At 38.5% G+C, this 12,931-nt stretch overlaps 1 protein-coding gene across 1 annotated transcript in view; it reads left to right on the forward strand.

Annotated features, from left to right (window-relative positions):
• The window catches only part of dop1b (DOP1 leucine zipper like protein B), a 28,436-nt gene extending 16,298 nt beyond the window's left edge, over positions 1-12,138 (forward strand). Inside the window, exons 17-39 of the mRNA XM_079619186.1 lie at positions 150-347; positions 877-1,029; positions 1,110-1,210; positions 1,332-1,522; positions 2,248-3,916; positions 4,050-4,149; positions 4,535-4,705; positions 4,819-4,944; positions 5,040-5,174; positions 5,842-5,897; positions 6,147-6,251; positions 6,589-6,655; positions 6,753-6,906; positions 7,041-7,123; positions 7,202-7,311; positions 8,180-8,329; positions 8,505-8,566; positions 8,663-8,791; positions 8,895-9,031; positions 9,161-9,216; positions 9,297-9,434; positions 10,506-10,638; positions 10,763-12,138. Coding sequence (XP_079475312.1) covers positions 150-347; positions 877-1,029; positions 1,110-1,210; positions 1,332-1,522; positions 2,248-3,916; positions 4,050-4,149; positions 4,535-4,705; positions 4,819-4,944; positions 5,040-5,174; positions 5,842-5,897; positions 6,147-6,251; positions 6,589-6,655; positions 6,753-6,906; positions 7,041-7,123; positions 7,202-7,311; positions 8,180-8,329; positions 8,505-8,566; positions 8,663-8,791; positions 8,895-9,031; positions 9,161-9,216; positions 9,297-9,434; positions 10,506-10,638; positions 10,763-11,008 — 4,470 coding nt within the window. The 3' untranslated portion in view covers positions 11,009-12,138. The remainder of the gene's footprint in view (positions 1-149; positions 348-876; positions 1,030-1,109; positions 1,211-1,331; positions 1,523-2,247; positions 3,917-4,049; positions 4,150-4,534; positions 4,706-4,818; positions 4,945-5,039; positions 5,175-5,841; positions 5,898-6,146; positions 6,252-6,588; positions 6,656-6,752; positions 6,907-7,040; positions 7,124-7,201; positions 7,312-8,179; positions 8,330-8,504; positions 8,567-8,662; positions 8,792-8,894; positions 9,032-9,160; positions 9,217-9,296; positions 9,435-10,505; positions 10,639-10,762) is intronic.
• The last annotated feature ends 793 nt before the right edge of the window (positions 12,139-12,931 follow it).

A 12,931-nucleotide genomic window follows, 5' to 3' on the forward strand; every position in this document is an offset into this window, starting at 1 on the left:
TTACACTCTTCAGGAGAGTCAGCCTACGAATGGCTTACTTAGAGTTGCACAATGAATTGGGATAGGACATTTAACATGAAAACATAATACATCTTTAATTGTTGCATTCTGAAAGCTGAATGTGAAAGCTTTTTTGTATGTGTCTTTAGGTGCAACATGTTGCAATCTCCTCTTTGTTGGAGCTGATCAATCACTCTCAGTCTTTAGCCCTCGTCATTAAGGATAAAAACCAGCGGTATAAGAACTCTGATGCTAACCCACTGAGCGGACAGCTGCAAATGGTCACCCTGCCACCCATCTACCCAGCTGTTCTCAAAACCCTGGAGGATTCCACAGACTTTTACCTGGTAAGGCACATTATGATTAACAGGTTGCATTTCTTATAGCTTGTTTTGTCATGAATGAGAAATGTATAAAATAGAAAAGGGTAATTCTAGAGACATTACAAGGGTCAGGAGATGGACCACTATTTGTATTATTCTTTATGTATGGAAGACAAAGTCCTGTAATTCAGTTTAAAGAGCCAACTTCCCTTTTGATTGTTGCATTATCTATTTTTTTATCCTCATTTATAGAAGGTGCATGTGCATGTTAGATGGACTAGAATTATTATTTTTTTAGTATTATTTGAACTAAAGAAGCAACATTTATGATACCCAAACTTTACTGATTTGACACGTTATTAAACGTTTAACGTGACTGTTTTAATAACATATTATGAGATTTCAGTCTTTCTCCATTCAAGTAGATAGGAATTGTACTGCCTATTGTCTACATAAAAAATAGTTGCCTGTGGGTTTTACCAAGATGGCCGCTGAGTGATCTGACTTCCTTAAAGTGACTTTGGTTATTGTCTTCACTTCAATTCTCTTGTAGCGTGTATCTCAGGTGTTATGGGCTCAGTTAGACACAGAGCGTAGAGAGCATCACGTATCTTGCGTGGAGCTCTTCTATCGGCTTCACTGCTTGGCTCCGTCTGCATCCATCTGCGAGGGCATCATCTGCTTAGGTTTACTCAGTGGGGACAAGGTACTGGGGAAACCTCATTTAATACATTTTACACACATTAAGCCGAAACATTTTTTAAATTGTGTGTGTATGTGTGTTAGGTTGTGTGTCTGGAGGCGCTCCACAGGTTCTCAGTTTTGTGGCACCTGACACGAGAGATCCAGACAAATCGCAGCACTTCTCTCAACCGCTCTTTTGACAGGTTTATACACCATGTTTCTTATGTAATTATTTATAGAAATAATATTTCTTCCTTTATAATACTCTCCCACAATTTCGTGCCATAACCACTCAATGATCTCTATATCTTTCTGTTTTCTCAGGTCTTTGTTTGTGGTATTAGATAGATTGAACAATCAGGATGGTAGTGTGAGGGCCGCAGCACAGAACTGGTTGGTGCGGGCTCTTTCCCTCAGTGATGTGGTCCGTATCTTGGAGCCAGTGCTACTCTTACTGTTGGACCCGAAAACACAGAGATCACCCATACAAAGCGTCAAACAGAATCTCTCTTTTGGTATGGAATCAAAACAAACAAACAAGATCAATACACACAGAGGTACCTGAGCTTGAGTTTGGGAGTTACATTTTCAGGTCTTGCATTGTAGTATAAAAACTGAAATGATACAAAATTAAGTAATACAATTTCAAATTAAATAATTAGTAATAAAAATTCAACTTAAAAAATAAATTATTACTTTTACTCAGCAAGGATGCATTAAATTGGTTACAAGTGACAATAAAATGTGACTTTTTCGAAGGACATCCTGGGATTTTTTTTTACCACAGATAGTCAGGACCTTACATGTATAATGTATCATTATAATTGTTTACATTTATAACGTTACATTTCTAACATTTATAATGTTACATTTCTAACATTTATAATGTTACAAAAGATTTATATTTCAAATAAACGTATTATTTAAAAATATTTCCATAAAAATATTAAGCAGCACAACTGTTTTTAACACTGATATTATTAAGAAATTATTTTTGAGCAGCAAATCAGCATATTTTAATGATTTCTGAGGGATCATGAGACACTGAAGACTGGAGTAATCACTGCTGAAAATCACAGGACTAAATTACATTTTATATATATATAAGTTAAAGTATGGAGCACCTTGTCAATTTAAATATTTGTTTGTAATGGAAGACATTATTCTAGGGCAATGGAAATTATGAATTTAAGATATGTATATATTCTTGGTGTCTGATTCTACTGTACATGTGATTTAGGTAATGTAAAGTCACTGAGCTGGAGAGACAAATCCATCACAAAAAGTGCTGAAGACAACATGACGCCTGGTTGCCAAACAGAAGAAAGCTTTGTTAGTCGCATCACCATAGTAGACCGTGAAGCACTGTGGGCGGAGTTGGAACGAGATCCAGATCTAACACCCACAGACTCCCCAAAAATGTCCCGGAGTGAGAGTGAAGAGACTGAAGGAGAGGACGAAGAAGTCGAGGAAGAAGAGGAAAGTGAACACACCGAATCTGCAGACACAAGTGGTGCTCAGAACTCCACTGAAAACTCCACCTCAAGCTCCGCCCCCTACTTACAGCGACATGACGACGGTAGCATAGAGGAGGAGGGTGTGGCCATTGGCTTACAGCGTGTGGATTCAGAACGAACGCAGGTTTCAGATTCGCTCTCAAGTGATGAAGACGATGGGCAGTTGGAGGCCATGGCCAAATCCCGGATGCTGAAGCGACGGCGGGATAAACGTGAGGCGGTGGATTCACTGTTCCGTCATGTTCTACTCTATAAGCAGCAGTACGAGAGCAGGAGAATTCTCTATGCCTTCACTATTTTAGAGACCATCCTCCGGACAAGTGCAGGGCCATTTGTGGAGGCTTTATCCAGTACTTCTCTGGACTGCAGCTCCATTGCCCATCTTAACCTCATCCAGAACCTTCTGCAGAGGCACCGTCAGGCTCAGGATGGTGGCAGCTTCTACGGGCAATTGCAGATCTCAACTCCACCAAGTGGAGCTATTCCTGACCCATCCCAGCCAGCGTCTTCTCCTCTCCATTCACCACCTTCTCCTTCTTCTCCACCAACCCTCCTTCTAGAGCTCCTCACCTGCCTTTGCATGCGCTATCTCCGCTCTCACTATCCCTCCTATGCTAGCGTTCCCAATTGCCAACTCCAGTCCAATCGGGAGGTGCAGGTGAAAAGCGTGGAGGTACTGACTGAGTTGATGATCCAGTTGGTGAGGGTGGCCCAGCAAGCTCAAATTGGAGAGGCAAAGGGAACTGCTAGTCTGGAGGCTGTCCGCAACCTTCTTTGGGGCTACAAGGTGCAGCAGAACATCCTTCTAACACTTTCCGCCTCCATGTATGTCTGCCAGAGAGCTGATCGGCACGACCAGCACACGTTGCCTGAAGAAGACCAAGGAGAAGATGGAGGGGAGATCTCAGAAGAGAGCCTGATCAACTTTGGCCGGGATGGGACCTGGGCTGAGCACCCACTCCAGATTGCCCTACTGAAGCTTCTGAAGGTTCTTATTGTATTGGAGCACCACGTGTGTCCACCACACTCCAAGTCACAAGAACCCGATCAAAGCCATTCCAACCCACAGCGACGTGCAGAACAACCCTCCTCAGCCTTGGCTCGAGAGTGGCAAACAGCTGTGATGTTTCAGCAGTCCATCAAAGCAGTGCGTTACATAGTCAGTCAGCCTATCACCGCTCAGGGCATGTTTGTGTCGGCAGCAGCCCGAGCTTTGCACCCACAGTATGGCTGCGCTATGCACCCAGCCTGGGTGACTCTGCTATGTGAAGTTCTCCCTTATTTAGGACGATCACTGGCCATCATTGTTTCACCCATAATTGCCCAGATCTGCAGGAACCTGGATGAACTGGTTAAACAGCACGAGCACGATGGAATCAAGGCTTCACATAAGTAAATAATGTGTGTGGTTGTTTGTGTTAGAGTTGGTGCACATGAAGTGTCTGATAAGGTGTCAATACTTACATGCTGTTGTTTTGTTGCAACCATAGCTTGAATTGGGCTTATATTTTGTGGCTTTCTTTAGTGGTACCTTAAAGAGGGAGAACATAGCGCCTGACTATCCTTTGACACTACTGGAAGGTCTGACCACTATCACACACTACTGTCTTCTAGACCACAAGAAAGTAAGATATACAAGCACCCGTTACATAAAATAGTGGCAGATCCTAGCATAGGTGACATAGACCTTTAGAGCTATGAGAGTTACATAAGAGGTTTTTGCCTCACTAGGCAAATGTCTGTTTACACTGACTACATTTCTGAATCTGAAGTTGCAAAGTTACTGTACTGTTGATTGCTCGATTGCTAGTAGCAAAAACTGTTTGCACCATAAAATTGAACCAAAAACACCAGTTTTCCTGATATACATCCACATACAGTTGTAGTTACAATCAAGTCTGATCTTGCCATGGACATTAAAAATGTCAGGATCACCACTGAGCATGTAAGAATGCTTCAAATGTGACACTAATGTGACTTATGTTAAAAACATTTTTTGTGTGCCTGTAGACAGCTGCTGGTTGTGATGTTCCAGACCTACGAAATGCTAGCAATGCCATTCTGGAGGAGTTTCCACACATGATTAGCAGCATGGCCTTACTCTGGGGTGTGGTCAAAGGCTGTGACTCCTCCCGTAGCAGCAGAGCCTCACCCACCTCGGTGTACTTTAAAGGCACAAAGGTATATCTCATACTTGAATAAACAAAAATGTTTTATATAATTTTCTTTACTAAAACATCATGCCGTCTTGTTGACTGCTTAATGGTGCGCATGTATGTTTTTGTTCTCTGTAGATCTTGAGGCAAAAGGTTCTGGAGTTCTTAATGCCATTGACTCAGCAGTTCGGGGTGCAGGTCATGGCCTCTGTGGCTGCTGTATGGAGTAGCAGGAAGACCCGCAAAAGACGTTCCAGAAATAAGGTTAACAATAAGCTATCAGAATGCAAAAATGACATTGTCATACAATAGACTACTGGAATGATGTTTTTACATTTTGTTTTTATATTCATGCGTAGATTTTACCAGACGCTAGCGATTCTCAAATGACCTTGGTGGACCTTGTGAAGGCACTAAACACACTCCGTACAGACACCATACTGCAGCTCATCAGAGAGGTGGTGAAGAAACCTCATCAGATTAAAGGAGACCAGGTATTGTACTCACACACACACGTTCACTTAGCTATCTAAATGGGGACATTTCATAGACATTTATTGTTTTTTTTCATAGACTTTTATTGGTTATTGTACTATAACCTAACCTTTAACAAAAACTTTCTCCATTTTTACAACCACAACAAAAAACATTTTAAAAAAAACATTTTATTAATTTTGTATAATTTATACAAATGTCCCCAAAAGGAGATTTTAGTCAGATGTAGCTCACTTCTGGTTATAAATTTGTCCCCAAAATATGGTTAGGTGGGTACACACACACACACACACACACACACACACACACACACACACACACACACACACACACACACACACACACACACAGAGAGAGAGAGAGAGATATTGAACTATAGAATTACATCATGTATTAACGTTCACTCTCTTTCTCTTTTATGAAGTTACTTCACTTAAGGACATATTTAATGAGATTATGCCTGAAAAGGTTTTGGATTTTTTATCATATGTTAATTTAAAAAATCTTGTATAATGACTTGCTGTTTTTGTTTGTTTTGTTTTTATTGTACTTATATGATATTTGTATTTTTGTAATACATTTTTTTGCCATGAAAATAGCTTTGAATGCTGCCATGGCATTAAATGAAATAATCTGAATCTGAATCACTCTCTTTCTCATTATCAGAAGACTACTTTAGTTGACATTCCAATGCTACAGTTCAGCTACGTCTACATTCAAAGGTAAAAGTTTCCATTGACATCATTCTCAAATTGAATTGTACGTTATCTTATTTGTTATCATATAATGTATTTTACTGTAAAATGACCATAGTCCAGTGAGCTGTTGCAATCCAGTTTAAGCAAATGGCTAAAGATGTTGTTTACTCTACATTCCAAGATTCAGCCTTGACTGTATTGTTCTACAAGGCAGATGTTTTTTAGTGAAGTGTAGATGGTTATGTCCATGGTATTTTTTTCTTTTTTTTGCAGTCTCACCGCTCAAGCTCTTCAGGAGAACATCATTCCTCTTCTCTGTCTGCTCAGAGAATCTACCCAGCTTAACCTCGCCCCTCCTGGACACTTCTTGCTCCTCGGGTGAATAAACTAACAAGATTTGAACAAACCTTAATCCTAAATATTAACCTTTGGTGCGCAAATTTACCAGCCTGAAACCACCTAGCAACCACATTGCAACATACTAATAACAAAATCAGAACACCTAGCAACCACATTACAATGTCCTGGAAACCACTCGTGACACCTGCATCGCCTAGTTGTTTAATGCAACATTTTAAAAAAGGCACTCAGAAAACTCTTATAGATAAATAAGAGCTCTTATTACTTGCATGAAAACATTATTATTCTTGTTATATACTATTGGAAGGTAAAGTGTCTTTTTAAACACTGATATCTGTTTATTTTACTGTTGCAGCATCCTTAATGACTGTGTAAATAGACTTCCCAATATCGACAACAAGAGAGATACTAAAGAACTGCAGGTAGGACAGATACAGCGAGAGATTTTGTTGATATAGAATTATGTTGATATAGTAGAAATGTCAAAATATGTTTACTTAGTAATTGTACACTCAACAGGAAGTGAGCCAGCGCATACTAGAAGCGGTGGGAGCTGTGGCAGGCTCATCTCTTGAGCAGACTAGCTGGCTGAGCCGTAATCTGGAAGTGAAAGCACAGCCTCAAGTCTGTCCTCAGGGAGATGAAGATGACCATGATGGCAATGAGTTTGAGGGTAAACCTATGCAGAAATTCATATAATGCCCATTACTGTATTGCCAACATATGAAATGAATAATGCCTGGCTGTATTACCTACTTCGAAACAGAGGCAGTTTTAAAATGGATTCTTTTCATGTCTTTCTCTCAGAGTGTGCAGGCCAGGGTAGCACTATGGTGTCATCTTCAGTGCCATCTGTATTCAGTGTACAAGCTCTGGTTCTGCTGGCTGAGGTAAGAGACATGCGGTGAAATTGGGTGAAGAAATGCAGATTACCAGAGTGTTCTCATTTGTGCTTATTGTGTTTGTAGGTTCTGGCTCCTCTTTTGGACATGGTCTATCGCAGTGATGAGAAGGAGAAAGCTGTGCCTCTCATTTCCCGTCTTATGTATTATGTTTTTCCCTATCTAAAAAATCACAGGTGAGTATGCCAAAGCACTTCAGCTGAAATGATACAGTATATGTTAATACTGCTTAGTATTTTATTCAGAATCTTTGGTCTATTTATTGTCATCTGACAATGGTGTCAGGTCATTTTCATTTAAAACTAGGGGTGTGACGAGATCTCGCGATATTAAAACGTGGCAATATTTCTCGTTGATGTGAAAAGCTGTCTTGCGATATCAGCATGACGGAGTTGAGTTTTGTGGCAAAACATTTGACAGTGCTTGCGTTATAATGTTCTGTCTTTTACTGCATATGATAAATCATACTCAGAAAGCTGAACTTAAGTGACATTCATAACAAGATGATTAGTTACAACATTTCAAAATGCAACTGCATTGTTTTGCATTTTACGATTTTTCCAGTCATATACTTTGTTATTGAAGAATAATTAAAAATAGTGTTAAAATATCGTCTCATCTGTAGGGTTAGGTACCGAACTCTGTACTTTTAATGGCACCCACCGACCGAATTACGCCTGTACTACCGAGTACCGATTCACATTAAATCAAACAGTGCCAAATTTCGGTACCTGAGAACGCAATTTTTATGGTTATTCAAATATCACAGATGATGGCAGATGATGGCCAAGGCAGCTCTGGCATAATGTCAATAACCCTTCTATAAATTACTTACAGTGTCTTTAGTCATTGATGTAATCATGCCTAAAGCACCAAAAAAAAGGTACCTTTGGGTACCGGCATAGAATTTCAGGTATCGGTTAAAATGTAAACGGTACCCAACCCTACTCATGAGCTAAGTGTATCATCACACCCCTATTTAAAACTTGCATACGTTTGATGTTTCCGTAGCTGTTTCTCAATTTACATCTCTCTATCTCTCAGTGCCTATAACATGCCTAGTTTCTGTGCGGGTGCTCAGTTGTTGAGCAATCTGAGTGGATATGCCTACACTAAACGAGCGTGGAAGAAAGAGGTGCTGGAACTCTTCATGGACCCAATGTTTTTCACAATGGAGTCCTCGTGTTCCTGCCAGTAAGATGGATAATTACACAACACTGTAAATTTTATTCTGGTTTAACGTAGTGGTTTTTATCAAGTCATGCGCATAAAATCAAAATAGTCAAATAGTTTGCATGCCCTATATACATAGATTGCTGGGCCTACTAGTTTGTTTTTGAAGTCACTAAACTCTCATATTGTGCTTTAGTTGGAGATCCATCGTAGACCATCTTCTGACTCATGAGAAAACAATGTTCAAAGACTTGATGAGTGAGTATATGTACATATTTCTGCTTTAGACAGTCATTTGTTGTATGATCAGTGTGTTGATTTGTATTGTGTGGGTTCATGTTGTACCATATGCAGGCATGCAGAGCAGTTCTTTAAAGCTCTTCAACAGCGCTGAGCAGAAACCCATGCTCCTGAAACGACAGGCTTTTGCCATGTTTAGCGGAGAGAATGACCAGTACCACTTCTATTTGCCTCTCATACAAGGTATCACTCTTGTCAGTCTGTGTGGAAAACAAATATAGGTTACTTGTAATGTAACATAGGAAAAAATTTCAAGCTAACACTTTCTTCATCAAATATATTCTAGAGCGTCTAACAGAGAACCTGCGTGTTGGACAGACTCCATCAGTGTCAGCTCAGATGTTCCTCATGTTCCGTGTTCTCTTGTTGAGGATCTCACCACAACATCTCACCTCTCTCTGGCCAATCATGGTCACTGAGCTGGTAAGAAATATGCCAGTGGTCCTCTCCTCACAAAGAGCATTTGTTCTTTGTGTTCAAATGCTTCATCAGTTGTTTTAAATGTTTTTTTTTAGTTGGGTGCAGTTTGAAAATGTATGTTGAATATTTCAGATACGCATTTTTAACCGCCTTGAGAAGACACTGCTGGATGACAAAGAAGTTTCAAAGTGAGTCTTCCTTTATGACAAATTGCTGTCTGTATATATTTTCCCCTCAATTTTCATGTGAAAAAATCTTTCTGTTTCAGGAGTAAATTGCGAGGTGGCCATGACAAGAATGGTCTACTGTGCTTCCCTCAGGCAGAGCTGGACATGTACTTGTCAGCCTGCAAGTTCCTGGACACCGCTGTGTCCTTCCCTCCAGAGCAGATGCCTCTGTTTCAAATGTGAGACTCATGTGAACTGTGTGTATGCATGTACTCCTGCCATACCTGTGATAAATGACGAGAAACAGTTTAATTGAGCATTATTATAGATGTTTTTATGAATTATTGTAAAAAAAAAATGTTACTTAAACTTCTAAAGAACAGAAGCAGTGGTTGGACATTCTCCAATGGTCAAATGACCAAACACTGTTCTGTTAAAGTTGAAATGAATAAGAAATGTTGCTATATTAGAATGATTTCTGAAGAATCATGTGACGCTGAAGAAATGGCTGCTCAAAAATGTAAGCTTTGCAATTACAGGAATAAATTACATTTTAAACTATATAGAAGTAGAAAAGGGCTTTTTTAAATGGTGATAATATTTTAAAAAAATATATTGTGTTTTTCGTGTTTCTGATCAAATAAATGCTACATAAGACACCTCTTTCAAAAACAATAAAAAGTCTTACCGGTCTTACGGTAGTGTACGTGGGGCTAAAAGTGTTAATGCACCCAAATATTACAAAATTACATTATCATTTACGTGCCCTCAAGTCTTTTAAAGCCGTTGTTCTCCACACAATCAAAATGGGCATGGTATTTACTGCCAACAAAGCGAAGTCAAATAAGTCCAAAAATCACCATACAGTTGTCCTGGTGTGCTATATTAAAATCTTCTTTCAGTAAATATATTATAGACTTGAAATATAGCACACAATTCAGACTACTTTTATCAATTTTATTCCACTTTTATCCTTTTGTGGAGCTTGGCAATATAAAATATCACCCATTTTCATAGTATGGAAAATAAAATGGCTCAAAAAACAACATTTCTTAAATTCTTTACTCACCTAACCTCACAATGACCTTTTATTTAAGGTACAGGCACCTTCTATTAATATAACATGGTGAACTTCTTATTAGGTCATGGCTGTCCTAACATTGGCAGCTGTCAGTAATAGATCATTAGGTTCTGTATTATTTCAAGGTGACCTGTCATGCCTGGCCCAACATAAATGACTTCTGATATGCTCCACACCCTAAAATTTACTCTACATGACCTCTTAATGACTTGCCCATATTTATTTATAGGTATCGCTGGGCTTTCATTCCTGAAGTAGATGTAGACCGTTATGATGGACCAGGAAACACTCTGCTTGAAGGCGAACAAGAATGTAAACCCCATATTGTTAGGATACTGGATGGAATAAACCGACGCTATGGGGTAAGATCTCCTTACACAAGACATGCTTTAATATATCTGTGACTCGGCACCACCGAACCAGTATGGTGCTTTTTCACAAGTACACCCAATTGTCAGTCTATAAATATTTTGGCTGTGTGTTCAGGAGCTGAATGGAACAGCGGGAGAGTCGAGCACAGATCGATTGGTGTTTCCTTTGCTCACACTGCGTTCCCTCTGCTCCATCGTGGATCTCGTGCCGTTCTTCAGCACCCTCTGCTGCTCTTTTAATGGCTCCTCCGCACACCTCCCACATTATGCTGTGGACTACCCACCGCCCAGCAGTGATCAGGTCATGAAACGCCTAGAAAACATCATTGAAGGAGAGTTCCTCGATGGAATGGACTGTTAGATAGACCACATTCTCAAATTCTGCATTTGCTTTTGCAATTTATGTAATCGGGTTTCTCTTCGAACACAAGTGCAGTGAAATTTCATTGTAGCATAATAGTTTACATTTAAATGCATAAAGGTCCCTGCTAATTTTCTTATGATCTTAATCAATGCACGTTAAGCCGTTGAAGGTCTCTAAAATGATATGACCATTCTGAGTCGTACACGCTGTGAATGTATATCATCTTTGTATTTTAATTTGGCTTAATGTGGGCTTTCCAAGCATTCTGTTCATTTTGTGAACATTCCATTACTTTTTTTTTTACCTAATGAGCCAAAATAATGATTATTTGGTCATGTTTCAACGGCCATAATGATCACAACAAACAGATAATTTATTGTCTGGTCCATGGCATTTTTCAGTCGTGTGTAGGGCTGTCTTTCTTGACTTAAAATCCCTTTGCAGTATTTTTGCTTCCTGACAAATTTCCTTTTTCCCTGTATAGCTCCCATCTCTCTGTTGAAAATTATTTTATTTTGTTTATCTACCAGTATCTATTTAAGACTTTCTGTATGTCTTTTATTCTGCTATATTTCCACACTTGCTTTAAGTTAAGGATAATATGTCTTTATTCTTATGTCGATATTGAATGTCTTCTTTTACTCTGTGTAGAATAAATATTACAACAACGGAATTGTAAAGCACATTTTTATTTCTGTACCTAAGGGAATGTTTTTGATCCATGTTTGTGTTCTTGATCATCTCAAGGACCTCAAGGATGTTTTATGCTGTTGCTTTAATTTTAGAGTGCACCTGATTTGGCAGTTATAGTTCATCTCTAATGTTACTGCTAGTATACTATCTTGCCCTTTGATTGAAGTGCCTATAAATAAATGCTCTAATTATGAAACATCTTTGCTTGTTCAGTATTTGCTATATGCAATTGTACCACAGAAACAGGCAAATGAGAAGCTTATATTTCCCATTAATAGCAGTGTAAAGAGCTATTATTTCAGTGATATCAGAATTTAGTGATTTGTTCTCTTGAATGTAGACTTTTTTTGAGGAAAAACAATGTTAATGCTTATTAAAGTGAATTATTGTATGTGTATGTTCTGCACATCTGAATAAAATGACTCCGAATCTTAAAGTTATGTTGCCTGGTGTTTGTGTTTTTATCACTAAGATTAGATTTCTTAGATTCACTTAAGTTGGTTTTATGGATAGTTACTTTTGTCCTTAACCTTCTGAAGGTCTTTGTTAATATTAGACCAAAAATTGTACGTATTGAATAAGAAACAAGATGTCAACATGATTCAAAAAGGGGTCATAGTCTTAGAAAATAGTCACACTTTTGATCCACCATACTGCATGAATTACCACCATGAATATGAAAATGCAGAGCAATTTTTTTGAGGTACAATCCACAAAAAACATCTGCTAAGTTGATAAGTCTTTGATAATGTTTGAATACATATACAAAAAAAAAACCCCTCTAAAGATAGGGATTATGTCCCTAGTGTTTAGTGTTTGTTTTATTTTATATATATAAATTGTGCACAATTTAGAGGTGAATATTGTCTAGTGGCGCAAAAAACCCTCGAAATATTAAAGAATAAATGGTATTGGACCAAAATATTGTACATTCATTTTATTACAAAGAAGAAGTTATTGACTGCCGAGTGTCACAACTGTGACCCCTTAGTGAGAAATACCAGAGAGTTAATGGTGTACTAAAAGAGGGTATATAAATGGGGTACTGCATACAGTGTGTGTGCTAGTCCATAAAATTAAATTGATTCAGCAATAAATGTAATTAATGTACTTAATTTAGCATTTAAGTATTTTTGGAGATTTTCAGTGCTGTAGCCTTTTGCAATGTTGCCTTATGACAAAATATTTACCATTTTAGTTCTGTTCTTATTTATATATTGGTCATGA

The sequence above is a fragment of the Phoxinus phoxinus genome, assembly GCF_949152265.1.
Source record: "Phoxinus phoxinus genome assembly, chromosome: 7".
In the NCBI taxonomy this organism is placed as follows: domain Eukaryota; kingdom Metazoa; phylum Chordata; class Actinopteri; order Cypriniformes; family Leuciscidae; genus Phoxinus; species Phoxinus phoxinus.